At 35.9% G+C, this 27786-nt stretch overlaps 2 protein-coding genes across 3 annotated transcripts; one reads left to right on the top strand and one right to left on the bottom strand.

Annotated features, from left to right (window-relative positions):
• Positions 1-535: 535 nt before the first annotated feature.
• cdk5rap3 (CDK5 regulatory subunit associated protein 3) lies at positions 536-11040 on the bottom strand. Of its 2 annotated transcripts, none has more exons than XM_056469370.1 (14): positions 10927-11040; positions 10610-10643; positions 10299-10430; positions 10103-10203; positions 7663-7711; positions 7397-7575; positions 7186-7322; positions 6954-7098; positions 6733-6846; positions 6570-6651; positions 5187-5275; positions 4882-5087; positions 927-1098; positions 536-667 (listed from the first exon to the last, which is right to left on the bottom strand). In XM_056469370.1, exons 1-14 carry the CDS (start codon positions 10930-10932, stop codon positions 602-604), a joined length of 1512 nt encoding a protein of 503 aa, XP_056325345.1. In that variant the 5' UTR covers positions 10933-11040; the 3' UTR covers positions 536-601. The 2 variants fall into 2 exon arrangements, with proteins under 2 accessions (XP_056325345.1, XP_056325344.1); XM_056469369.1 differs by having other exon boundaries at positions 10598-10643; positions 10927-11039.
• A 5334-nt stretch (positions 11041-16374) lies between these two features.
• On the top strand, positions 16375-27226 carry prr15lb (proline rich 15 like b). Its single transcript, XM_056470125.1, has 2 exons — positions 16375-16785; positions 24635-27226. Exon 2 carries the CDS (start codon positions 24642-24644, stop codon positions 24954-24956), a length of 315 nt encoding a protein of 104 aa, XP_056326100.1. The 5' UTR covers positions 16375-16785; positions 24635-24641; the 3' UTR covers positions 24957-27226.
• The last annotated feature ends 560 nt before the right edge of the window (positions 27227-27786 follow it).

Genomic DNA, 27786 nt, shown 5'->3' with positions numbered 1-27786 from the left:
TCATATTCGCTGAGTAGCCGTTTATAATCAAAGTAAGATATATGAAACAAATAACGTGATTTTTTTACAAATAAAGCATAAGCACACATTGCTTTGCATCTTATAAACACAACCAAGCCTTAAAATACACTCTGGACCACCCCTTTAATCATGCTCAACTGTAAACCCATTAACCCAATGTATTCTATTAATCAGCATCTACAAACCAACATCTTCAAGTTCACGTAGGCAATATTTATCATTTCATAAAGCTTATTACTGTTGAACGTACACTTTAATTTTAGTTTGTTTAAAGAAGTTTTCTCTAAATAAATTAGGGTTAGTATTTATATATATATATATATATATATATATATATATATATATATATATATATATATTTAAACACTGTCATATATCAGCACTTCAAACAAATGAGGCCAGCAGTGGAAGCAAAAGTTATTTACGGCCTTCTTTGAATATTCAAGGCGCTGTGATTGCAACAATTTTATTCCTCCATAAAAAAAGGAATAACCCCAAACAATCACCCACCTGATTTAAATGAGAAAACATTTATTTATGAAATGACACATCTGTGCAGGTTGTAAATACTCTTTCTTGGTCACACATGAACTCCCATGAGGTTGACAGGACGGTTGTTGTATCTTTTTGAAATGTCAGCTTCAATCTGTGTGTTAGAGAGAGAGAGAGATGTTTAGATAGGGGAAGCTCTTTTTATTCTCAACCAATCCTGGATTTAGTTTTCAGACCACAGTGACATTTAACTACATTAGTTTAATCGTTTCTGCTCTTTTGATCTAATTTCTTATATATAACACACTGCCACCAAGCATGAGTTTACGGTACATGCTAGAATCTAACATGTATTATAATAAACCTAAGCTGAAACATATCCACGAACACATCATTATAACGGGTTACTCTACCAGTTTCTGGAGCTCCTTGGTGCGAGCAGCCAGCAGATCAATTCGGGGCTCCAGCTTGGCCTGTTCTTCCAGAGCCTCCTGTCGTTTTTCAGCTAGTGTGCCACGTTTCAATACCATGATATCAGCCTGCTTGAGTTTCTGCCGCAGCAGCTCCGAAACACGCTCCACATAGCTGAGCCAAAAACACACACAATGCCAGATTTTAAGATCATCTGACTGGAAGATTTCAGCGACATCATCTTGAAACTACAGTTTAATCATTCAGCTTTTGAAATAGTTTAGCATGTTAATGAATGTGCCGTGTTTATGTATTAAATCTTGATGGAATAGCTGCTGCTAATCTGCCAGTCAGCTGCAGGATAATAAGCAGAGGCCAATCGCTTTCCACAGTGGCAATGAAATGACTGCTTGGGCTGCACTGCACAATATATCGTTTTAGCATCGATATTGGAATGTCTGCATCCGCAACAGTCACATCACAAAGATGTACAATATCCAGTCTAAATTATAGTTGACCAAAAACTACAGAATTGTATTGTCACTGTATTTATATGGGATTTATGCAAAAAAATATCTTATACTCAGAATTTTTACTTGTTTTTAGTCCAAATATCTATATTTCAAAGCAAAAACAAGATTATTTCACTTACCCCACTGGCAGATAATTTCCTTAAAACAAGCCAAAAAAATGTCTTATTTTTGACATTTCTTCTGATGGTAAAAACTCAATATTTTTACTTGATCTTAGAATTTTTTTGATACTTGGACTAGAAACAAGACAAAACAAAGTAAGAAACGCATTTTTTTTTTAAGCAACGCATTTTTTTTCGCATTGTGATTTTTCAATTTCTGTAACCGAAAACTGTTAGACGCCCCATAAAACTGTGGTCTCAAACTCAATTCCTGGAGGCCCACAGCTCTGCAGATTTTAGCTCCAACCACCTCCAACTCACACCTGCTTAAAAGTCTCTAGTAGTCTTGAACACCTAGATTGGTTGGATCAGCTGTGTTTGATTTGGGTTGGAGCAAAACTGCAGAGCTGCGGCCCTCCAGGAATCAAGTTTGAGACCTATGCCAGAAAACCCTCAAATAGAGCTATTCAAACCATCTTCTGAAACTGTATTCATGTCGCAAATATTTAAAAATGGCAGAAAAATAAAATATCAGATTTTACTTGAAGATTTAGTGCTCAGAAATGATACGAGTCTGCATTTCATGACAGTTCATACTTGACTAATGGTTTCATACTTGGTAATGTTGTCTGACATTTCTCATATTGTAGTAAAAGTATTTAAATAATTTATTTTCATTACCTTAATTTAGCTGTTTACTATTACTCTGCTGATGACAGCTTCAATCTTGCCCAACCATAAAGCTGTTAACTGAAGTAACTATATAACAAGTGATCTAACAATTTAAAAATATATATAATATTAAGCAGTATCTACAAACCAAATCTTTCAAGTTCACATCGGCTAAATGTATTATTTACTTTCATAGAGCTTATTACTGTTGAATGTACATTTTAATTTTAGTTTGTTTAGTTAGTGTCTTATTTTCTTCAAAGAAATTAGGATTAGCATTTATATTTATTTAAACACTGTATGTAATATAGTCTGATATAAAGTGGCGTAAATTACAGAACAATTTATAAAGAATGACTTTTCGCTCTCAGAAATAACGTTATCTTCATCATTCTAAAATAACAGGTTACTAGAAAACATCACCCAAACCATGACACGTTCTCCTCCATCTTTCTCCTATTTCTTTACACACTTTAGATTCAGTCTTTCCTCAGTTTGATGACAAACCATTTCCCATTAGATCGAAATTAGTTATAAAAGTTTAATTTCAGTGAACTTTGGACCAGTTCTTGGTCCACAGAACATGCTCCTAAGGTTAGTCTAGTTTTTCCTATTCTTTCTGCTGTGGAGAGGTTTGCTCACTGCAGAGCTTTTGGTCCAAATTCTCTAAAATGTTGAGATACAGCAAAATAACCTGTGAACTATATGAGGACTCGGAAGATGACAGGTGAGATGAGAACTTAAACTGCATAGCCTGAAGACCCAGATAAGCAAACAACTGATCTTTACTGTCTGTAATTTTGTAGATGCATTATTGTTGTCTTATTCGAGATGACACAGTTTACATGTGTTTGTGAATTATGTTAGGAAATCAATATGTAACAATTATATTTAAACCATCTGAATTTCCCATTACTAGACTTAGATCTAAACTAATTTAGCTTGTTTTCATTTAGATTTATGCTCACATACTGAATATATCCCTTGTATGGCTGTTTGCAGAGCTTTATGTCTGCTGTGTAGTCATTATGATATTATGATTTCCTTGGGGAGTGCACAAACTGATAATGGCTGAAACTGAAAGCTTGTCGGACATAGAGAAGTGGGATGGGGGTTGCGAAGGGTCAATTGCTCATTGAGATTCTCCATATTATCCTGTCCTCTTGTACATTTGTCTTTTGTGGACAATCAGCATTTTCCAAGAATTCAATGAGTTGTTGACATTGTAAATATGCATTATTCTAGAAATCACAGTTATGAAACCATCAACTCTCTTGCTGTGGCTGAAACGGGTCATCACTTTGACCTCGAAGTTAGACTGTCAGTTAAATAGTGTCTGTCAGAAAATTGAGTAAATTACCGCCAGATTACAAAATAACTGTGTTGATCTGAAAGTGTTGTCATTTTTGATCAGAATTTTTTTTTCACATATCTTTTAAAGCCTGGCTCGCAATGCACAATTTTTAATAATCCTATGTTATTGTAGCTTGTCAGACTCTACGACCATGATCCCCATGTCACAATGTAAGATCTCATTTGTCAATGTCAGATTGAACAACAATCAAAAAGTGCCAAACACAAACACGCATAAGACTCATCCGTCACGAGTTTGACGTCATCTTTCAATCCATATCACTTTCCCTATGTAACACATACTCTAATCTGCAATCTGAAACGATACCTCAAGGCAAACATAATCACTAGTGGTCATTTTAATCATGCCTTAATAATAAAACCAGAATTTTGTTTTTGATATTTCACTGAGGTTATTTGAAGTTGTGCTGATTCTGTTATCAAATTCAGTGCTCCTATTGGTTGTTGGTTTGAGATCATGCTGAAGGAAAGAGTCTGAAATCTTCAGCACTGCCAGAACTTTATTAGACCAAAAATATGATAGCAATGGCCATTAATTAGCTGTCAGTGAACATGTCAAACCAATGATCAAAGACCACAGATTATTATTCAATGATCAAATCATGACTGTGTAAGCTGGGCTTAGCTTATTTATTTTTAGATATTTTGTTTTGTTTTCAGAATACATGTAACTTATAAGGTGCTGGAATACTGGTCTTTTGCTTGTTAGGACTACTTTAAACAAGATTATGCAGTAGTAGTCTGTGCTCTAAATTTGATCTCCCCTGTATGACAAATTTAACCCTTATGTGCTGTTCAAATTTACTACCCTTTCATTATGTGCATGGCTGTTTTTGCCCTATAGACTTCCATTGTAATGACTTTTTTTTGGTTGCAAAGCCATGACACCATATAATGATGCAATGTTTCTGGTTTTCACTGTTGGGAAGAGGTAAAATGTGTCATTTTTACTGTTGATCATCAGTTGGCATATTTAACCCTTTAGATAGGCCTGTGCAAAAAAGTTTATGGCTTATATATCGAGTTCTATGGAGTAAAACAGCAGATAGCTAAGCTGCTTATTAACTATTGTTAATTTTTTTAAAGCATTTTCCCAAAAAATGTGTCAAAATATGATGTCACCAAAATAACTTCATTTGCTTCAACAAAATAACTTCAACAAGTTGTGGCCAAATTATGACTCAAAAGCTCACCAAAGTGGATGAAAACATCCTTAACGGCACACAAGGGTACAAGTGCATTCCCAGTGTGTGAGATGTTTGAGAGTGTGTAATTACCGTGGTGATGCCTGGATCATGAACAGATGCTGCATTCGCACTGAAGTGAGCCCATTCAGCAGCTCACGCACATCTGCCAGCATGACCTGCACACGCTGAGAAGTCTGAGCCTGGATCACTGAGGGAGCCAGCTGGAACTGACTCATGGCCACCAAGTCGCCTTCTTCACGCATCTCACTGAGCCGCTGACACAGGAACATTTCCAACTATCCCAAAGAAACACATAATAAGTTTGATATGGTCTGGTAGGGATTTAAAATTCTGTATAATACTTAAAACAGTGAAAAAAAAAAAAAAAAGAGTACCTCCTTTAGTTCATTGATGAACTGGCTACGCGTCTGTGAGTTTTCCAGAATAGAAAGGGCATCTTCACCTCTGGCTACACCATCAGGACCTTCAAAATAGCAAAGTATTGAGACTTATCCCCCTTATTTTTCAAATAAGAATTACCACAGAGCAGCTAATGAATTAGAAGTATTGTGAACTGGATGACAGCCTATATGCAGTCTGTAAATTATATTCTAGTCTAGAGCTGCATGATATTGGAAAATTTTTTTATTTTGCGATATTTATTGCGATATGAACACAATTTCACCAGATGACTTAATATATAGACTTAATTTGGAAAGAATTTATAATGTTAGATTGATTGGGATGATCCTGCAGTGGGAGCACATCTCCATATAATCTAATAAACAATATAAACTTTTTGAGGTCCCCCGACATTTTCCTTGTGGTCTGTGCTATTTGCCATGCGTTTCTGTATTTGCATGTCTTGTGAGTATTTTCGTCTGAGATTGATAAATGAATGTTTACTATGTGCATCTCTATAAAATCTAATTAACAATCTATAAACTTTTGGGGGTTCCCCGACACATTTTTATTGTGGTCTGTGCTATTTGCTGTGCATTTCTGTATTTGCATGAGTATTTTCATGCATGGCAATCTATAAATACAGTCAAGAAAAAGATACAATTGAAATAAAGTGTTTCATTGTTTCCCGAGTCTAACAGTATTCAAGTACAGTAACTGAATCATAAAAATAAGTCAATAAAATAAATCATAGTCAAGGACACACATGGTACAATTTATTATGTCTGCATGCTTTTAAAATCATTATAGAATCACAGGCATCATAAACACATGCAAATGATATATTAAAATACAAACTCAACATTGCATATGCTGCAATGGGACTATTGCAAACGATCACATTGTGATATCGATGCTGAAATGATATATTGTGCAGCCCTATTTTAGACAATGCAATATTTTGCACAATAGACTTAAATGTTTTCCAAGTTCTGATTATATATGCCTAGTTTAAACTGATTCTACTGAATTTACCGAATTGAAAATCAATTAAATACAATTCTTTGAGATTTATTCATTGATAAACAGATTTATTTTATTATCAAAGACAGAAACTCAAAATGATTTTAATGTAAACATGCACTATGATTTGCTATTTGTAATATTTTAAAAGGTTTTTAAAACTTTTTTTCTCTACTTCATACAGTATTTCAAAACCTATAAAAGCAATAATATTGCGTAATATTATTTCAATTCAAAGTAACTTTTTTCATACATTATATATGTAATTCCTGTAATGGCAAAGCTAAATTCTTTCATTATTAATTTGCTGTTCAATAAACAAACTGTAAACATCCAAAGTTCAGACAACTTACAGTCTGTGCCCACATCCACAACTTCTATTTCCAGAGGGGCAGATTCAGAGTCTCCCCAGTCAATACCCTCAGCACTTGTTTCCTAAAGTGGATTGGAAGACACTTTTAATTCTATGTCATGAAGGGTCTGAATATATCTGTAGTAAATATTTAAGGCGCTTACCTCAGTACCAGACTCAAGACTGATACCCCAATCCACACCATCCTCAACAGAAATCCTAAAATTCACCTCTTCACTACCAGTACCAACACCACTGCCAAGATCACCCCAGTCAATCTGCACAAATCAAGAAAGACCGAGAGATTCTGGAGGGAAAGACAATACTGATTCTTTGTTTAGGTCTCACGAAAACTTGAAATCTAGAATAGTCTTATCAGACCAACCGTCTCCTCTGTAACGACATCTGGTGGCGCTTCTTCCATTACAGGTCGCTCTACAACTTTAGGCACAATTCCAGTCTTCCTCTCATATACAGTTGTGTTTCCTTTCTTCTGGACAAACCTCAGCAAGGGCAGTACTTCCTCAGACCTGAAAAAGCATGTAAACTTTGACAAACATTTCATAATATCGATCAAAAGAATCAGGTGCAACATTAGAAATGAAAGGAACACTTGCCAGTCGCTGACAAACTTAGTGAATGCGGTGTAAAACTCTATGGCATCTTTCAGACAGGCTGCTTTTTTTCCAGTTTCTTCTAAAACCACAGGCAGATCTTTAACCAGCGCTTGCAACTCCCTCGCCACGTTTTCCCCCTGTGAAACACAAATGTTATTTGTTAGTACATGTAATAGCCATTATGTTACAATAAATGACAATCATGACTCACCTTTATGCCGTACTGTTTACAGGCAGCATAATAGCGTTCCCTCATGTCGGCAGAACCGCTCTGACACTCCACCTCTCGTCGGCTCAGCTCCTGCTGCAGCTGCTGAGCCTTAGACACCTGCTTCCTTAGAGCTGGCCCTTCATAACTTACATTACGAACCAATATACTGGCCATTTCAGCTGGGGTTAAACACACACATACATACTATCATCTCACTGTGATTGTGTAGTCTAAAATTTAAAAATGGTGATTTGATGATTGCTTACCCAAATAGACATTGTCTTTTTCATACATGGACACGATCTCTTGCCAGTCCTGTCAATGAAGTTTATTACAGTTTATTAACTATATGTAAATATACATCTATGGAAACATTAAGGCACACTTAAACATAATTTGTTTCTCTAGATTTTTGTTTAAGTATGGGTTTTACAAAGAAAAATAATTGTTATTTAGTTTCTTTTTTCATAAAATCACAAAAAAATTATAATTTTTTTGTTAAAATCATGCTTTTTATTGCTTTTTACCATTGAAATACTAATTTCTTGACTCTTCTGAAGTTAAAATATTGGTATTGTGGTATAAATGCCTTTAGTATTTTACAGAATACTTCAAACATATAACTATAAGTGTGGTTTATTTATAAACTAATTTCGAGAGGATCACATGCTTATGATCAACACGGCTGGCTCCTCATTAGCTCCGTAATCTGACCCATTAGATGATTACGGAAGCATTATAAATAACCAAGAACACCGCTGGTCTAACCTCCTATCGGGCTGGTTGGCGTTTCTATGTGGAATTTGCATGTTCTCCCCATGTGTGGGTTTCCCCCAGGTTCACCGGTTTCCTCCCACCATCAAAAAACATGAACCATAGCCAATCGACTAAACCAAATTATCACCTAAGACAACCTTAGTTTACACTTCCCACACGGCGATAAGCAGGGGAGTTCTCGAGACCTACCTGAGCTCGAACTCCCCTCTCACCCTTCTAACGGGAGAGAGCCCCGGGCTCGAGGATATTACGAGCTCAGGGCTCTCTCCCGGGACAGCACGCCAAATACGCTTATTGATTATTAGCCAAGTGTGAACTCTTGAAATTGTAAATCCAGAGAAACTGGGAATTTTTAAGAGGTCTCATATTTTTATTTTGCATAGATGTGATAGACAGTGATGATATATTATCTGTAATAGGGCTGCACAATATAAAGTTTGAGCATCGATATTGCGATGTGTGCATCTACAATAGTCACATCGCAAGATATGCAATGCTGAGATGAATATAGATGGCCAGAATCCACAAGTCAAAACACATGAGATTTGTTGAGACACAGAATTTAACCCAGGGGTGTCAAACTCAGTTCCTGCAAGGCCGCAGCTCAGCACAGTTTAGTTCCAACTCCAAATAAACAGACCTGATCTTAATAATTGAGTCCTTCAGGCTTGTTTAAAACCTACAGGCCTTTAAAACCTTATAATTTTTTAAAGGGTTTTTCACCTTTATTGTATAGGACAGTATAGAGTATTGACAGGAAAGCATGGGGAGCAGAGAAAGGGGAATGATCGGCATAAGACCATGAGGTGGGAATCGAACTCGGGTCGCCGTGAGCAGCGGAGTGCATGTGTCGACGCACTAACCACTACACCACTGGCATCGACTTATAATTTTTTTAAAGGGTTTTTACAGGCGACTGCGTTAAAGTAGGGTTAGAACTAAACTGTGTATGGCTGCGGCCCTTCAGGAACTGAGTTTGACACCCACGATTTAACCATTATAGAGTGAGTTTAAAATGTCCATGTGTTTTTAAGGCCTATGTGAACATTTTAAGAGCTTAAAGCATTTTAAGAGAACATAAAGAGCATAAAAAAAGTGTTAAGTTGATAGAATTATTTATATGATGAAAACAATGCTCTTTTACATTTGATTATTCACTTTCTGTATCCGAATACTGTTAGACACTCCCCAGAAACTATAAAGCGCTGTTCATTTCACTTTAATATTTTCACCATAGCGTTTATTTATGACTGTAGGTTGTTTATTATAAGTATATAATTCATTCATTCCTTCATTCATTCATTTTTCTTCAACTTATACCCTTTATCAGGGGTCACCACAGCGGAAAGAACCACCGACTTATCCAGCATACGTTTTACACAGCAGATGACCTTCGAGCTGCAACCCAGTACTGGGAAACATCCATACACACTCATTCACACACATACACTTTGGCCAATTTTGGATTATTCAATTCACCAATACAGTACATGTCTTTGGACTGTGGGGGAAACCGGAGCATTCAGAGGAAACCCACACGAACATGTGGAGAACATGCAAATTCCACACAGAAATGCCAACTGGTCCAGCAGGGACTCAAACCAGCAACCTTCTTGCTGTGAGGCGACAGTGCTAACCACTGAGCCACTGTGTCACCCCATATATAAAATTAATTACATATAATAATATTATATGTAATATATATAATATTTATATTTCACTTCCATACATTCATCCCGATCAATCTAAAGTAATGACTTTCCAAATAGAACTATTTAAGTCATGTGGTGAAAAGTATTTATATAGCTATATATAATCGCAGGGAAAAATAATAATCACAGCCCTAATTTGCAATAATATTAGAATGATACGTAGACTGATTACAATGTTGAGTAACAAATTGCACACAAAAATACAAATAAACAGCACCTTCATCCTTTGTGATGAATATCTGCCAAAAATATTTTTGGTGGACACTTCTGTTCCTTTTAATATTTCAATTATTTGTAAGCAATGGAAATGGTGAATATCTGCAAAAGCAACAATAAATCAGTATGAGTATATCTAAAATGAAATATAATGCAGATAACAGTCAGACAAACAAGAACGCTGGAATTTTCCTTACATGAGCCGGAGAGCAGCTGTTTGATCTCCTCATTTTCAGGCATATCCTGAATGGCAGCATTAATTTTCTCTCTAATGGTCATAACTGCACTTTGCCATTTCAGTGTGCAGTGCCTTCGGTCCACCAACCAATCTAAAATATAGAGGAGAAGAAGAAGAAGAAGAAGAAGAAGAAGAAGAAGAAGAAGAAGAAGAAGACATTTCATCTTTGTGCAAGATCTAAGCTGTTGTTTATACAAGTTGAGCCCCATTTAGAAAAAATATAACAAAAAATCACAAATGACTATAAGACAGTCTCACCCAAGAGCTTACTGGTTTGGATGTCAATAGGGAGATTCTGGATGTTCTGTTGAATGAAATGTTTTATAACAATTGTAATTTATACACGTTAACAACAGTTAAGTTACGTCAACTTTTGGCACATTATTACTGTATCGCTGGAAAAATATATGTTTATTACTGAAATAACAGTCATTCAGTTATGCAAAATTACATTCTTGGAAAAGATTTTGACAGCTTGTCAGTGTCTTTAAACATGATGACTTTTCTTTACACAAGCAAGGAGTACGAAGTCTGATAAAAATGACTTAATTTATAAAGTAATAATAATAATATTGTTATAGCTTTACCTCCATTGCGACTGTGACTGTCGTTATTTTGTTAAAAGAATTGCTAAAACGACTCCATGCTTGTACAACAAACCGATAGGATTCAGCACAAGTTTACATTTCCACTGACACGTACATCCACAACTGGCCAATCAGCGCACGCGACACTAATGCGTCAAACGCTCCGTTCGCTGAAACACCAATGAACTGCAAGGATAGAAGGACCCGTATTCACTTCCCTGTAACGCCAAAATAAAAGTCAACACCAACTGTTTTTTTTATTCACATCTTATTCGCCCTTTTAATCTAAAGGCCCGTTATTTGGTTTAAAGTTATTGTTTCTTTTTACATTTACATAATGTATTTGTTATCAAATACATAAAATATGAATAAACCTATCTAGATTTTTTTTGCCTTATTTTAATGCTGTTTTTCTTATTTTTTATTTGAATACATGTTGAGGTCCTTTGGAAGTTTATTTTGAGGGCCCCTAATGATCTCGGATCTCTTTTGGAAGAACATTGATGTAGATTGATTTAAAATAAAATAGCAAACACAAATAAAATTACGACATTAAAAATAGATGTCCTTATTTACATTTTACAATGATGCAAATTTGGTAATAAAGAGAATGGCTATTTAATTTTATTTTAAACATGAATTACTATCGGGGTTTAAAATGAACACCCGGCAAATGAGCATATTTAAACTCACAAGCCCATAACTCATCTCAAATTGCTACAAAAACTCAAAAATATTTAAGTATGAATAGCCTCTCCAATCAGGTGCTTCCATCGTTAGCATAACAAAACATAACACAAAATTAAGTAGCCCAAATAAATATATTTCAATCCCTGAATTTCACTTTTTATTAGCAGTAGCCTGCCTGAAGTAAATGTTTCTCTTTTATTTAGTTTTTTTTTTTTTCCATCAATTATCAGAGACAGTTAACTAGAATTGTCCACAAGATGGCGCAGCTTCCTTTCATACTCATAATCAGACCTGCAGTAACATCTTTGAAAAGCTTCCATCGTCGTGCAGCGCATTACTTTTGTGCTTCTTTCTGCTTGCACAATTCATAATGTACACTTTATGTGTATGTACATTTATGTTAAATATCCTGCTCTTTCCTCAGCTTTATTTGAACAAGGTGGTTTTATAGATTTTTCTGTTAGCCAGTTCACAGCACACCTTATCTCTAACATGCGTCCTCCATTATGGCAAGCCGTTTTAACATTAAACTTTTAAATCTACAGACTTACCTCAGGCCTACTAATAAAAAAAAACATTTTAGATAGGCTGACTAGCATCTTTAACATTATGTACAATTGTAAATACTTCTTCTTTAGGTGCTGTCCATAGAGGCAACCTAGGCGACATAGTGAGGGCGGCATAATAGGTCACATCTGTTTTCGACCTCGACTGTGGTTGCAGATAAAAGTACAATGGCGAGCATGTCAAGTATGAAAACCTCCACAACTCGCGGCTGTACATTAAAAACTGTAATGGTTAGGATTGAGGAAGGTGTGGACGTTAATAACTATGATGGTTGGGTTAAGGATTGGGGTAAGTGTAAAGATTAATAACTATGATGATTGGGTTTAGGGTTGAAGAAGGTGTAGACGTTAATAACTGTGATGGTTGGGTTTAGGTGAGGAGGTGTAGACGTTAATAACTGATGTACAACGCCATCTTGCTAACAACATAGTTTTGACATGTGGGTCTTCATAACTTCAAGGTATGCCTCTAATGTACTACAAGTAAGGCCCCGTCATGTTACGTCCATCTTGCAGTCCGCAGACAGACCCTATCTACGAATTAGCCACTAAACTGATAAAACAAAATAGTTACGTTTCCTTGTGAAATCAGGTGGGTACCACTGCTTACAAATTACCTATTCATTACATGTATTCATTATATGTGAATATTAAATAAGCAAATGTAGTCATTACTACGTTTCATTAGATACTAATGCTAATACATATTAAACAACAGTACCTTTTCGTTATAAATGAGCACTTATTTAAATAGTGACTAGTAATGTTTCTATTGCAGTAAAAGTGTAAAAGTTTAGATAATGACTTCTGCTTTTTCTATAGACCAATTACCATGTTTGTAAACATTCAGGATGCGCACGCATGGAGGTGGAAACCGGGAGCGCTAGCATTTACAGCGAGGGAATGACATGCGATACAGTTTGTTGTTGTCTTAGAAATAAGATATATTGATTACATATTATATATATATTATTTACATAATGCTTTCAGCATATTATAACAGCTCGTCACCCAGTGATAAGCACAGTGATTCGCCAAAATTAACGTTAAAGTGAGCGGCGTTCATCTGACAGGTCCATTGAATATTGGATAAGACGAAATGACCAAGCATCCAGCCACAAATATACAATCTCATTGAAGCTCCAAGTGATTTTACAGAAGAGAAGTTAAAGATCTACAAGTCTTTGGATGCCAACAATGTTGTTCTGTGTGGTCATGTGCAAGAAATAATGCTCCAGGATGATCAGATTCAACACTATGTAGTGCTAAAAACCGAGGTTCTGCTTAGCCAAAGACAAGGAAAGAAGTCGTAGTTAACGTTATACAAGGCCCGGGTAATTAATCACCAACACGCAAAACTACTGCATTCTGACAGTGAACTACACCTGTATGGCAGGGTATGTGAACTTACACATAAAGGTAAAGTTGGTTTTATATTCGCACATTTGGACTTTCTTCTTAATAATATAATTTCATAAAAGGATTATTTGCAAACTCTAAACTGTTAAACAGTTGGGTTTGTCCATATAGCTGACACAAAATTGGACAAAAAAATGCATTTTAGAGGAACCAATAGACATTTCAAAACTAGTACAATTTATTAGATGCTGTTAGGTACAACATATTTATTAAACAGTATCTTTTGTAATCATTACTAACAATTGTTATAGTCAGATCTCATCCTCACTTGTCCTAATATGACTTGTGAGAATGGCCACCGTTTTTTTAATCTTTAAAAAATCTTACCACTAACATTTTAAAAAAGCAGGAGTATCTATTATAAATATTAGTACTAGTACCTAAAGATAACTACTAGTACATAAAAATTATATTGTGATCACAATTAGATTAAATGTAACAACAGCTTGCCATACTATGCCAGCCAATGGAACTTCAGCTGTAAATTTGACTTAAGGTGTTTCAAGTATTTCCAACAAGACGCGCCAGGGTTGACAGAAACAGGCAAGTATTTCTTAAACTTGCAAAGAAAATAAAGGCCAGTATGACACATTATGCAATGTTAACATCAAAGATAGGATTGTAGTCCTGTTTCTTAATTTGGTTATCTTGAGCAAATTCTGCAGCACTGTACTTTATAACCAGCTTACCCAAGAGAGGCCTTTGAAAGAGACTTACATTGTACTCCAGGCAGAGCTGTTTTAATACCCCTAAAGACCATTTCAGATCCTTGCAGAGAGCAGAAATCAGAACTTTAATCCTAAATCAGTTAAGCTCTTTTATGGTCTTGTGAAGCACAATGGATGTAACAGTTAAGGGGAACCAAAGGCAGTGCTTTATTTTAATAATTTTTGAATGACATTTAAATCAGCTCCTATCTGAGCTGAGGATCCAGTGATTTCCCCACATTATTCAAATGTGAGTCTCATCTGATCTTAATAAACACCACAGGTGAAATAGTGAAGAAGCTCAGGTGATATGCAGGCTTGTGCTGTTATACAAAAACACATCACTGCTACCATCCAAAAAGACATTAAATGCGAAATGTGTGCCATGATCTTTATTTGCAGTATGACAGGATACAGAACAGTTACAAAACTTTATATTATTTTCTTAATTGTAAACATTTATTGAAGTGTTATTTGCGACATACAATGCTATTGTGTTAGCTCTCCTGTGAAATTTGTATTCTTTTTCAGATATTTCCCAAGTGCGGTTTAAAACATAATAATATTAACTGATTTATTTGGTCTATACCATGATGATTTTTGCAAGATATTATTCAGCTTAAATTGCAGGCTTAATTAAAGGCTTAATTAGGTTAATCAGTTTAACTAGACATTTTAGGTTAATTAGGTAAGACATTGGACGACAGTGTTTTAAAAATTAGGGGATATATATATATATATATATATATATATATATATATATATATATATATATATATATATATATATATATATATATGAGCAATATAACATGAGTAGCAGTGTGATATGGCTGTATATCGGCACTGGTGGGAAGTGTGCGCAGGCCTAGTGCCTTAGTGTCCTTAGTGATGATAAAAGTGAGAGATCGGATTGATGAATGTCACTTACCTGCTTTATAATGATTTGATCAGCTGTAGTTTGAAATTATGCTGAGTTTTTCTCCTCGAAAGGCTTATTATGGGCTCTCTGTCGCCATCTTGTGGCAGAACGTTAACCGTCTTTGTTCTGCTCAGTATGACAGGCTGATGAATACTGATGCGCTTTACCTCCGAAATTATCATTTATTCATTCATTTTCTTTTCAGCTTAGTCTCTTTATTAATCTGCGTTCGCCACAGAGGAATGAACCCCCATCTCTGAAATTATAAATATGTAAATTAGGCACTATCCTTATAAACAAACGACATAGTTGCAATCTAAACAATAACATTCTCGCCTAAAAAAGTACATTATGTTGTCCAACAGCTGCAATATTTGTCAAACAGTAGTGAGTTTATTGATTTTCTGTCACTATGTGGGCGAAGTAATACAGAAGGGTGCTGTTATTGTAGAATATTGCAAAGCTATCAGCCAATCAGATTCGAGAACCAGACAGAACTGTTGTATATATATATATATAAAATCTGAACATGCAAATGAGGCATTGTTTTATTTATCTGAAAATTTGCATTTAAATATCTAGACATTGTAAGTTTAAAAATTATTGTACTTTTGTACATTAAAATTCACAAAATACCCACTCACAGCCCCCCTTTCCCCCCCAAAAAGAGATTATCTTTTAAAAAATGAATAAAAAAATGACATTTTTTGTAAGACTAAATTGTAATTTATAAGAGATCTACAAACCTACATAAACATATTAATTAAGTTATATAAGATATGGATCAAAGATATGAATCTGAAGTTTGAAATTGCTGCTGTAATAAATATTCATGGTTCGGTGGAGAAGAGCATAATAATATGGAGAAAACTATTTAAAACGCTGTAGCTATTGTAAATCTTCAGACACAAATTGCAACAGTGCCACAACATCGAAATACTTGAATACATAAAAAAACCCAAATACGAATAGCCAAAAAGTTGCAATTCTGACTGGTATGATTTTTTTATGACTATCACAAAACGCACATAACAAAACTGCCCAGAACTGCATTAATAACTAGATTCCAAAGAAGTCGTGTTTTCAGGCTGACCCGCACTGGACTCTCTGCTGAGATCGCTCACTCACTCGCATCGCTTCGCCCTCCCTCTCTCGATCACATGGCGGTAACATTTACTCGTGTTGCAGTGAGCTGAGCTGAGCTGCACCTAAAGTTCAGCTGGCCTGAAACACTACGTTTGTGTGAGGCTGTGTGTAGAAGCTGATAAAGACAGAGAGACTGTGGGGAAAGAGGACACCTGTAGCGCACACTCGCCACTCAAAGCGCACTTTCAGAGGCTGCTGGAGTCATTAAAGCCCGGGAAGAAAACAGGTGAGCAGGACAAGGAGAAGCAGAGAGACTGAACACTGAGGAGGACTGACGATTAACGACGGCCACCATGGTTTAACTTCTTCTGGAGACCTGTTTTTCTGAAGCCAGAGAGAGAGAGAGAGAGAGAGAGAGAGAGAGAGAGAAAAGAGAGAGCTTTTCGAAGAGGAGAGAAACTACATTTCAGGTGAGGAGGATGCTTTACTGTGTTAGGATCCTAAAGGGATAGTTCACACAAAAATAAAAATTCTGTCATCATTTACACAACCCTCACTTCTTTACAACATATTTGACTTTCTTTCTCCTGTTAAATATTAAAGAAGATATTTTGAAGAAATCTGGAAACCTGTAATCGTTAACATTTAAAGTACTTGTTTCCCAAGTATGGGAGTCAATGGTTACAGGTTTTTAGCTTTCTTCGAAAAATCTTTTGTGTTCAATGGAAAAAAGAAATCATAAAGGTCTGAAACCTTACGAAGAATGTTTTTTTAAAACTATCCATTACGTTTTTTTATTTTGTCCTGTGAGATTTTTGTGTGTGACAGTAACATATTACAATAAACTAGAAGCATAAAAACTTGAAATTAAACAAAATATAAGACAATTATCATTTCTTTTGACTAAAGTTGTCAGATTCAACAGTATCTGTCAAAAAAATTGCTGTTTAAAGTTTATGTAGGCCTACAGTTCAAAATTCATGTTTTACTGAATAAACAGTTAGTAAACACAAGTACATCTTATTGAACATAATTTATTTTCATCACCAATAATCACAGTAGAACAGTTTCTCAAGCAGTTTATATATTGACTGACATATCATATATAGTTGATTTGACTGAAATAAAGTGAAAATGCAAACAACTTATTTCAGCTGTAGCTGCTAAGGTCTTGGACATTATCATCTTCTAGTTTAATGGTATAGTTCCCCCAAAAATTGAAAATTCTGCCATCATTTACTCAGCCTTCACTTGAGTTTCTTTCTTCTGTTGAACACAAAAATGCTAGTAGTCTACTCATTGACTTCTATGGTAATTTTTTTCTACATGGCAGTCAATATGTGCAAGCAATTAGCATTCTTCAAAATATCTTCTTTTGTGTTTAACAGAATAATATTATAAAGGTCTAAACCACATGAGTGTGAATAAAGGATGATGTAACACAATATACAGTTGAAGTAAGAATTATTTGCATACCTGAATTATCAACCCTCCTGTTTATTTTTTTCCCCAATTTCTGTTTAATGGAGAGAAGATTAATAGTAATAGTTTTAATAGTTTTAACAACTCATTTCTAATAACTGATTTATTTTATCTTTGCCATGATGACAGTAAATAATATTTGACTAGATATTTTTCAAGATACTTCTATACAGCTTAAAGTGACATTTAAAGGCTTAACTAGGTTAATTAGTTTAACTAGGCAGGTTAGTGTAATTAAGCAAGTTATTGTATAACAATAGTTTGTTCTGTAGACTATCAAATAAATATATAGCTTAAAGGGGCTAATAATTCTGACCATAAAAAATAAACTAATTAAAAACTGCTTTTATTGTAGCTGAAATAAAACACATAAGACTTTCTCCAGAAGAAAAAATATCATCAGACATACTGTGAAAATTTTCTTGCTCTGATCAACATAATTTGGGAAATATTTTATAAAAGAAAAAAATTCAAAGGGGGGCTAATAATTCTGACTTCAACTGTATATTGTTTTCCTCGTAAATTCCAATAAATGATCAAGTGAAGGTCTTCTTCAAAATCTGTTTTACATATCAGTCATATTACCGCATGAGACAGATGTAATATTCGGGACACAAACTTCAGTGATATAATGTCCAGGCATAGACTTGCAGGCAAACTTGACACTCTCTGATTCTATAAGACTTGCTGCCCTCAGGTTAACCTCTGCTCTCCTCAAACTCTCGTATCAGCGGGAAGGCTTTTAACCTGGTTAGTTATTTCCTAGCTTCAGACAGGCTCACTGTTCTCTCTCTGTGATCTCTGAGCGTCTTGAGTGCCACATAAGGAGGAAAACAAAGTAACTTATTATCCAGCTCTGAGTGTTTAACTTCTGAGTGTCAGAGCTTCTTGTTGAAGGTCAGACGACTTTCAAGAATCAGCTGCAGATATGTAGAGTGCCCTCCTTTAATATTGGCACCACTGGTGGAAGGCTGTGAATAAATGGCTTTATTGTTTAACCTTCTGATCTTTTCCTCAAAATATTATCAAAAAGAAAAGAAAAGAAAAGAAGAAGATGCTTGAGTTTGCTTTTGGATGAGATCCTTAAACTGTTTGTTGTGATAGGTAATATCGGATCATAGTTTTGTAGAATTTTTAGGGGTTGTAGAAGCCCTATTCTACAAATCTGTGATTTTTAAAGATTTTCTTGAGCCATATAACATAAAACCTCTACCATATAACACTCTCAGTTGACTGGAATTTCTAAATCATTGTCCCGGTGGTGAAAATGGGCATTTTCTGTGAATTTCATTTCACACTGCTATTTTTCTCACAGCCACTTCCCATTTTGTGAAGCTCAACAACTTTTTCAATTCACAGCCATGTTTTATTTTTATTCATTGTGATGAAAGACTGAGTGCCTTTGGCCTTTGTGTTGCCTCATATTTACATGGTTCAACAATTTTCTGTTCCTAATCACACTAGAAATATGTACAACATCAATGGGATGCTGGGTTTTTGTGACCCAGCGCTGGGTCAAATAAACAAACCCAACCTTTGGATTAAAAAGTGTCATTTAGGGCCCTATCATACACCTGGCACAATAAGGCGCAGGACGTGCATGGTGCGATTTCTTGCTATTTTCAGACCAGCGCAACCCTAATTGTTACGTTTTGCGCCACATTGTTTAAATAGCAAATCTATTTGGACTAATTTGTGGACTCATGGGTGTGCTGGTCTATAAAGGGGGTGTGTTAATGTGCATTGTTGGTCCGTTGCTATTTTGAGAAACTAAAATAGACCATGCCATTGACAACTAAAAGCTGGTCTAAAGTCCAGCGCAGAGCGCGTTAGTTATCCGCCTGTCAGGTTTTGGAGATGTATGCGTCACTATATGGGGCATAAGAATAGGACGCGTGTTTGGAACTTGTTTTTTTTTTACCACACTTGGTTATTATTGTTCATTTATTCATTTGCTGGAAGTAAGAACTGAATTTAGAAAATTACACTTTACTTATTTCAAACCTCGATGAGTTTCCTTCTTCTGTTAAACATTAAATATATTTTGAAGAAAGCTGGAAGCATGGAATCTTTGATTTCCATAGTATTTGTTTTTTTTTTTCATTCTATTAAAGTCAGTGGTTAAAGGTTTCCAGTTTATTCCAAAATATCTTTATCTTCTTCTTTTAATTTTTGGGTGAAATATTCCCTTTAAACCAAATGTTGGGTTTGTCCATATTTGACTTTTTAGGGTTACAACATTTTTAAAAAGAGATTATGAATTTTTATGGGTGACAATAATTGTGACACTTATTAATTATATTAGTTTTAATATTGTAATAGTTTTTTTCCCAATATATATATAATACAATACAATTATAATGATAATAATTTTTTTTGCGGTCAGACATTTTTATTGATCTTTTGAGGAAAGAACTAATCTGGCATGTGCCGTATGCATGCTGTGGCTCATAATGTGACATTATCAATAAGTATGAACAATAAAAGCAATAAATTTGCCTTTACACAACTTAGCTGAGGAAAGCACCTGACTCCCAGCATTAAAAGTTGCAGTCATTTTTAGATTGCAATAAGATCTCCCGTGCAGATATGGACAAACTACTTGGCCACAAAAAAAAAACTGAGTGCAAATAAGGTGAAAGAGTAGGAGCTGCTGCTAAAAGTGACTGAATCCTGTCATTATGTAATTGCAGAAGATCAGTGACAAATCCAGTGGAGAGTGTGCGTTACCTTATAAAAAGGTTACCTTGTGTTTAAAATGCCCCCTTATTTTGCCATTGGCAGGTACTACAGCATTATTTAAGTGTTATTTTCTTTTTTCTGGACTTTATTCTAATGGTTAAAACAAAATTAATGATTTTATTTAAGGGGTTTAGGTTGGGGGATGTCTAGGTGTCGGGGTGAGGTGTCTGAATAACACAGCTAAGTAACATTTACGGGAGTTATCCGGGAGAAATAACAAAACGGGAGGGTGGCAGGAGATGGGTCTGAAATACGAGAAAATATTTAAATAATTTTTGCTGTTTAATAACCCAAATAATGGTTTAATTAGGGGAACAACACTTCTTTGCCAGATTCTATGCCAGATTCTATGTCCATGATAGACAGATAGATAGATAGATAGACAGACACAGACAGACAGACAGACAGACAGACAGACAGACAGACAGACAGATAGATAGATAGATAGATAGATAGATAGATAGATAGATAGATAGATAGATAGATAGATAGATAGATAGATAGATAGATAGATAGATAGATAGATAGATAGTAGTTTGTGTTTGTACTCTATAGTTATTTCTGATATCTGTATCTTTCTGAAAAAGAAATCCACCCTGAAGTCTTAATTAATAGAATTTGCAATAAACACACATTCACGTGGAGACACTGTCTTGTTTACATAATTGAACCATCATAAAGCAAAATTGCAGACACTTTGTGAAGGGTGTGTTTACTAGAAGCTTCTAAAGATCACTTGAGATCTGATACTTAAACTCTTATCGCACAGCAATGCTATAAACCCCGCAGGACGAACCATCACATGTTCATTATACTCTCTATTTAACAATGATTATGACAATGTTGCCAAGGCACCAGATGACACTCCCTGTAGTGTGATACCAGTCACCAGTGAGTGGGTGTGTGAGTCTCCTGTTTGCTATCACAATGGGTAAATCATTGTACATGCTTTGTGATGTGTACAATAGCAATATTACATAACAATTTGATACTCTTATTGGAGTGAGACGAAACACAAAGTTGTCCATTGTGCTGACGTTCATGCGTCGTGGTTCACACAGTGTTATTTTGGTGAGTCTCAGATCTCAGGGGAATGACAGGAGATCCAGTGGTGCTGTTCATTAATTAAACAGCTCAGCGGGAGAGTCAGGTGTCCTCACGTTATTCTAATCTAATCATTAGATGAGGAGATACACGGATGACCTCACTGAAAACTAGTTTCGAATGTGCTGAAGTGGGCAAATGTGCCTGCATGCTCATGTTGTTCTGATATGCTAGCTTGAGTAGAACATTATACTAATCCATCTCCAGCAAAGCTTTGAAACCAACCTCAGATATGCTAACAGTGTCATACAAGCAATTTGTTAGTGTTGTGCTAAATGTGGAAACAACATGCTGATTCATGCTTGCAACATGATGCAAATCATGCTAGGTATGACTAAAATGAGCTAGCCATGTGTTAAAAATGCTTACATAATCTTAAAGGGATAGTTCAGCCCATCATTCATGTGTCACAAACCAGTTTGAATTTCTTTATTTCAGTTAAACACAAAAGGAAGATATTTTGAAAAATGTTGCAAACCTGCCATTGATTTCCATAGTATTTATTTTACTATGGCGGCACGGTGGTACAGTGGGTAGCGATGTCGCTTCACAGCTAGATGGTCACTGATTCGAGCCTCGGCTGGATCAGTTGGCATTTCAGTGTGGAGTTTGCATGTTCTCCCCGTGTTCGTGTGGGTTTTGTCCGGGTGCTCCGGTTTTCTCCACAAATCCAAAGACATGCGCTCATAGGTGATTTGGGTAAGTTAAAATTGTCCGTAGTGTATGAGTGTGAATGTGAGTGTATGGGTGTTTCTCAGTGATGGGTTGCAGCTGGAAGGGCATCCGCTGCGTAAAACATATATGCTGGATAAGTTGGTGGTTCATTCCACTGTGGCAGATTATTAAAAGGGACTAAGCCGAACTATAGAAGTACTACTACTATAGAAGTCAGTGGTTCCTACATTTTTCAAAATATCTTCTTTTGTGTTTAACAGACAAATTAAATTCCTCATAAAGGTTTGTAATCAAGTTGTGAGTAAATAGTGAGGACATTTACATTTTTGGGGGGTAAACTATCACTTTAATTAATGCAACATGTTAGAAACATGCTTATTCATGTTAGCAGCATGATAAACATGCTAAACACCTTAGCAAACATAATATAGTAATATGTTACCAAGATAAAAGCGTGTTAGCTGTGATTGTAACATGGTAGCAGCGTGCCAACAAAAAAACAAGCAAATTTTTAACCAAGCTAAACTGTTTTTATTGGACATGCTGCTATCATGTCCTCATTTCTAGCATATTATGAGCATTATTAACAAGGCTTTGTGTATTATTAAAGGCGCAGTAGGTGATTGTCTTCAGAAACATTTTTTGTTGTGCTGGTTGAAAGTCTCTCCACATTCCAATAGTAATGATTAAAGTAAATGATCTAGATGTGTTTATATATATTTTTATATTCTGGGTAAGGCATAAGACTAAAAAAATGTTCATCCAATTAAATGCTGTCGTGCCGACACTTCCCATAATTCTGATAAATAGCCCAAACTGTCTGTCAGCAAATGTAGACTTGTACATCTGTGCATCCCGTTCACGCAGATCTGCCGTTTGTGTGTGCAAGCACGTTCACATGTGAGAGAGAGAGAGAGACATGGGGTAAAAACAAGTGCTGAATCAAAACTTTTCAAAATCCTGAATCAATATTGGAGTTAGTTTTGCACACTGGAGGAAGGACAGGTTCTGTTTAAAAACTATTTTAGTCAAGCAAAGCTTATGTAGATTGTGTTGTTATGAATGGGTTATATGCACAGAAGTGTTGTTCAGTCACTGAAATCTTCCAGCGAAAGATTAATGTGACTATTTTCAATTTCAAAAGGCTTTTTACGGCATGGATAATGCAGATTTTTATTTAGTTTAACAACAAAACATAAGTAAAAAGCGCTATTTCACCTAGCCTGCTTTACCAAGGTGATGTTGGCTTTATATTCACATCACATTGGCTCATTTTTGAACAATGACAGCCTGTGACGCGGTTCCAATATTGTTTGCCATACAACTTTGAAGTATGACTCAGAAATAAGTGTAATTCCTGCACCTCACCAGCCAAGCACTAAGCATACAGTAGTTGCTTTAGGACAAAGCGCGTGAGAGAGTGAGACCAGCGATCCTTGCATGCATGAAATATTGCACATGAAAAGTTTTGCCTGCTACACAACTGAAAATGTGCTAGATATAATACAGTTTTTCGTTCAGAATTGTAGTATTATAAAGTACTGTAAAGTTTTCTAACTGGCGAATGACATGATCTAGTGGGTCTCTGTCATCTTTAAGGTGCGCATTCGTTATTTCAGAAGGCGTGGCTTTGGACAGCAGGGGAGGGTCTGTGTTTTCAAAGCTGTTATGCTAACAGTTAGCATTTTGGCAGATCAACTACTGCACCTTTAACACGTGACATGCATGAATTACCATCTTGCTAGCATGTTTCTAACACGTTTTAGCACATGATTGACATTCCTTAACATGATAAGCAAGCTGATAACATGTCTCTACTATGTTTCTCATGTTAAACACATTTGAATCTTTCTAACATATTGCCATGTTTAGCTTACAAAACAGTTTCAAAATCTAAGGCAAAGCTTTCTCCATCATCAAAAAATATTCTTACAAACATTATCAACTACTATGTGTATATGTCGATAAAAGAATGCAGTTATTGACAAATCAGTATTATGTTATGCACTACACAAATCCCACATCTTGACTTGCATTCATACTATGAGCAGTGGTCTCAAACTCAATTCCTGGAGGGCCACAGCTCTGCATAGTTCAGCTCCAATCACCTCCAACTCACACCTGCTTAATAGTCTCCAGTTGTCTTGAACAACTTGATTAGTTGGATCAGCTGTGTTTAATTAGGGTCGGAGCAAAACTGTGCAGAGCTGTGGCCCTCCAGGAGTTGAGTTTGAGACCTATGTACTATGAGTTTAACCAAAATCTTTATCCTTTAGCTGTCTAACAAATATGCTTTCACTGTCATCACTCCTTCAGACCTGTCATGGCCGACCCTGCATGGTGGAAGCTCACCTTCCTGAAGAAAAAGAAGTCAGAGGCGAAAGTCCTGTACGAAATCCCGCCAGACTTCAGCACCAACAATGCAAATAAAGACCTGGACCATGATGCGGCAGACAGCAATTTAGATGCCAGACTGGAAAAAATAGTGGCCACCAAATCTGCCACCAAAGGCCGTCACGTCAAAGTCTCTCATTCTGGCCGGTTCAAGGAGAAGAAGAAGATCCGTGCAACTCTGGTGGAAAACCCAAGCCTTTTTCCTGAATCTGCTCAGACGGAGAAGAGCCACGTGGAACAATAACATCTAAACCAGGGGTGTCCAAACTCGGTCCTGGAGGGCCGGTGTCCTGCATATTTTATTCCAATCCCAATTAAACATACCCGGACACCGGCTCTCCAGGACTGAGTTTGGACACCCCTGATCTAGACCAAACACACCATTTGAGGCCTGCTTATTGATATATGTATATAGAGCTGATTTTTCAGTGAATTATCGCTGCAGAGAAGATACTGGTACAGAAAACAAGTTTGACCATCCATATTTCAATCTAAGGGCAGCCCAAGATGAATATTAAGAAGTTTATTTCCTGTAAATTATAAAAACAATGTTGTCATGTTCATAAAATGCGATATGATGGCTGTGGAACAAAGAAAATACCTGACAAGATGGACAGAACTCTCTCCATTCATTTCTAAATTACATTTAACATGAAGAACGTTCTTAAAAATGTACTTTATTGTGTAAGACTAACTAATGTCGGACCTGTGGGAAGCTTACAGTTTGATGGACTGTTGTGCCTTTTGATTAGCACTTCATGACCTGTTTTTTTTCTTTTGACCATGTTGTACACGCACAAACATTGAGTTGTTTAATGAACTTATTTTTAATTTTATCAGTATATCATAAAAAGGGTTTCAGTTGAAGCATGGACAGCCAATGTCACAACACGAGATCCTCTCACTACAGCTTTAATTTGCTTTGTTTAATCTCCATTTTCTTTTGTTTACTGCAATTTCACAGGTTATTGTTGAAATAAGCAAAATAAAGATTAGTATTGCATTGCTAAAATGTCATAAAGCGTGTACAGTTTTATGCAAAAATTTGGGCACCCTTCTGGCTGCATAGTTATGTGATCTTTCTTTATAAGAGAAGATCACCGTGAAATGCCATTCGGTATCTAGAGAATCTAGACAATGTCATGTTTTTCAGACAGAAATCTATAGTGTAGCAGTATTGAGATGTGTGGAATTAAAGTGAAACTGGACAATGGGCTATGCAAAAGTTTTGCATATAGGCTATGAAATCTCTTTTGTGTGGATTTCAAATCCTGTAGTCACTTAATGCTGATTGATTACAACACACAATTGATTTGAGTGACTCAGTGAACCTTAACAATCCTAACAGAGGTGCAACCAATCATGAAAAAGGATATTTAAGATAGCTGATTGCTTGTTGTGGTTCTCCTTATAGTTAACCAGCAGGTAGCAACATGGGAACCTCAAAAGAACTTCAATATAACCTAAAAACTAGGATAATTTACCATCATCAATTAGGAGAAGGATGCAAAAAGCTGTCAAAGAGGTTTAAAGTCTCTATCTCCACAGCCAGAAATATAGTAAGTAAATGGAAGGCCACAGGAACATTTCTTTTGCAGGAAAGATGTGCTAGACCAAGAAAAATATCTGAAAGGCAAAGGCGAAGAATGGTTAGAATGGTCACAGACAAACCACGGATCACCTGTGGATCATCTTGCTGCTGATAATGTCACTGTGCATCGTTCCACAGTTCAGCACACTCTTCAAAAAGAACAGCTCAATGGAGGGTGATGCAGAAGAGGACTTTTCTGCACTCTGCCAACAAGAGTCATTTGAGGTATGAAAAGGCTCATCTGGACAAGCCGGAGTCATTTTGGAAAAATATACAGTGGACAAATGCCACAACCACAGGTGCTTTGCATGGCGGAACAAGAACACAGCATTCCAGGAGAAAAACCTGCTCCATACTGTAAAATACAGTGGAGGGTCCATCATGCTGTGGGGATGTGTGGCAAGCACAGGTACAGGAAAACTTGTCAGAGTTAAAGGTCGCATGAATTCCATCCAGTATCAGCAGATTCTTAGGAATAATGTTCAGAAATCAGTCAAGAGGCTGAAGTTTCCCCACAGTTGGATGTTTCTGCAGGACAGTGATCCAAAGCACAGTTCCAGATCTACTAAGGAATTTATGCACAGACAAGACACAATGTTCTGGAATGGCCATACCAGTCCCCCGACTTGAACATCATTATAAATCTATGGATTGATTTGAAAAGGGCTGTTCATGCTCGGCACTCATCAAACCTGACTGAACTAGAGACGTTTTGCAAAGAAGAATGGCCCAAAATGCCTTCAGTAAGAATTCAGAGATTATCCTTCACTATAAGAAGTGTCTACAGGCTGTTATTTCAGCAAAAGGTGGCTGTACAAAAGATTGATGTCATTATTCTGTTGGGGTGCCCAAATTTTTGCACCTGTCTGTTTTTGTTAAGTTTTAAATTGCATTGCATCTGTTGATTAAATAAATGTTACGAACTGAAATGTTCCTTTTGTCCTAGAGTATAAACACCCAAATGAATGAACTGATTTAAAAGGCCAGCAGGACATGGCTTGCAATTATGAAATGTATCAGGAGTGGCCAAACTTCTGCATAAAACTTTTGTAGACTAAAAGTACAAACAGCAAACACACCCAGCCCATATCTAGAACAAAAATTAATATAGTTTGTAAGGCCATCGCTTTTAAAATTTGTATCCTTTTTAGAAATAAAACTAATTAGTTGATTTCTGTATGCCCCCCACCCCCCCCCCCCCTAATGTTGTTTTGAGTTTTTACTTTAAAAGAAAAACAATTCCTTAATTCAAGTTTTTGCATAACCCTAATATTATTTATGGGAAAGTCTTTTATACACAAGTGCAAATTTACTAAAATATAAACCAAATTTTGTATTTTTTAAAGGAGAATTGGATCTGTACTTGAATACCATTTCAGAGTCTCATAACAAGAAAGCAATTAAAACTTCTAATACATGCTTTATTTAATATTCTGCATTAATTTGTATTTTTTCATGGTTTTTTTTTTGTTTTTCATCTTAT

Source organism: Danio aesculapii, chromosome 12, assembly GCF_903798145.1.
Source record: "Danio aesculapii chromosome 12, fDanAes4.1, whole genome shotgun sequence".
Lineage (NCBI taxonomy): Eukaryota > Metazoa > Chordata > Actinopteri > Cypriniformes > Danionidae > Danio > Danio aesculapii.
Note: the sequence above shows the minus strand (reverse complement) of the source record. Positions and strands in the feature narration are given on the sequence as shown.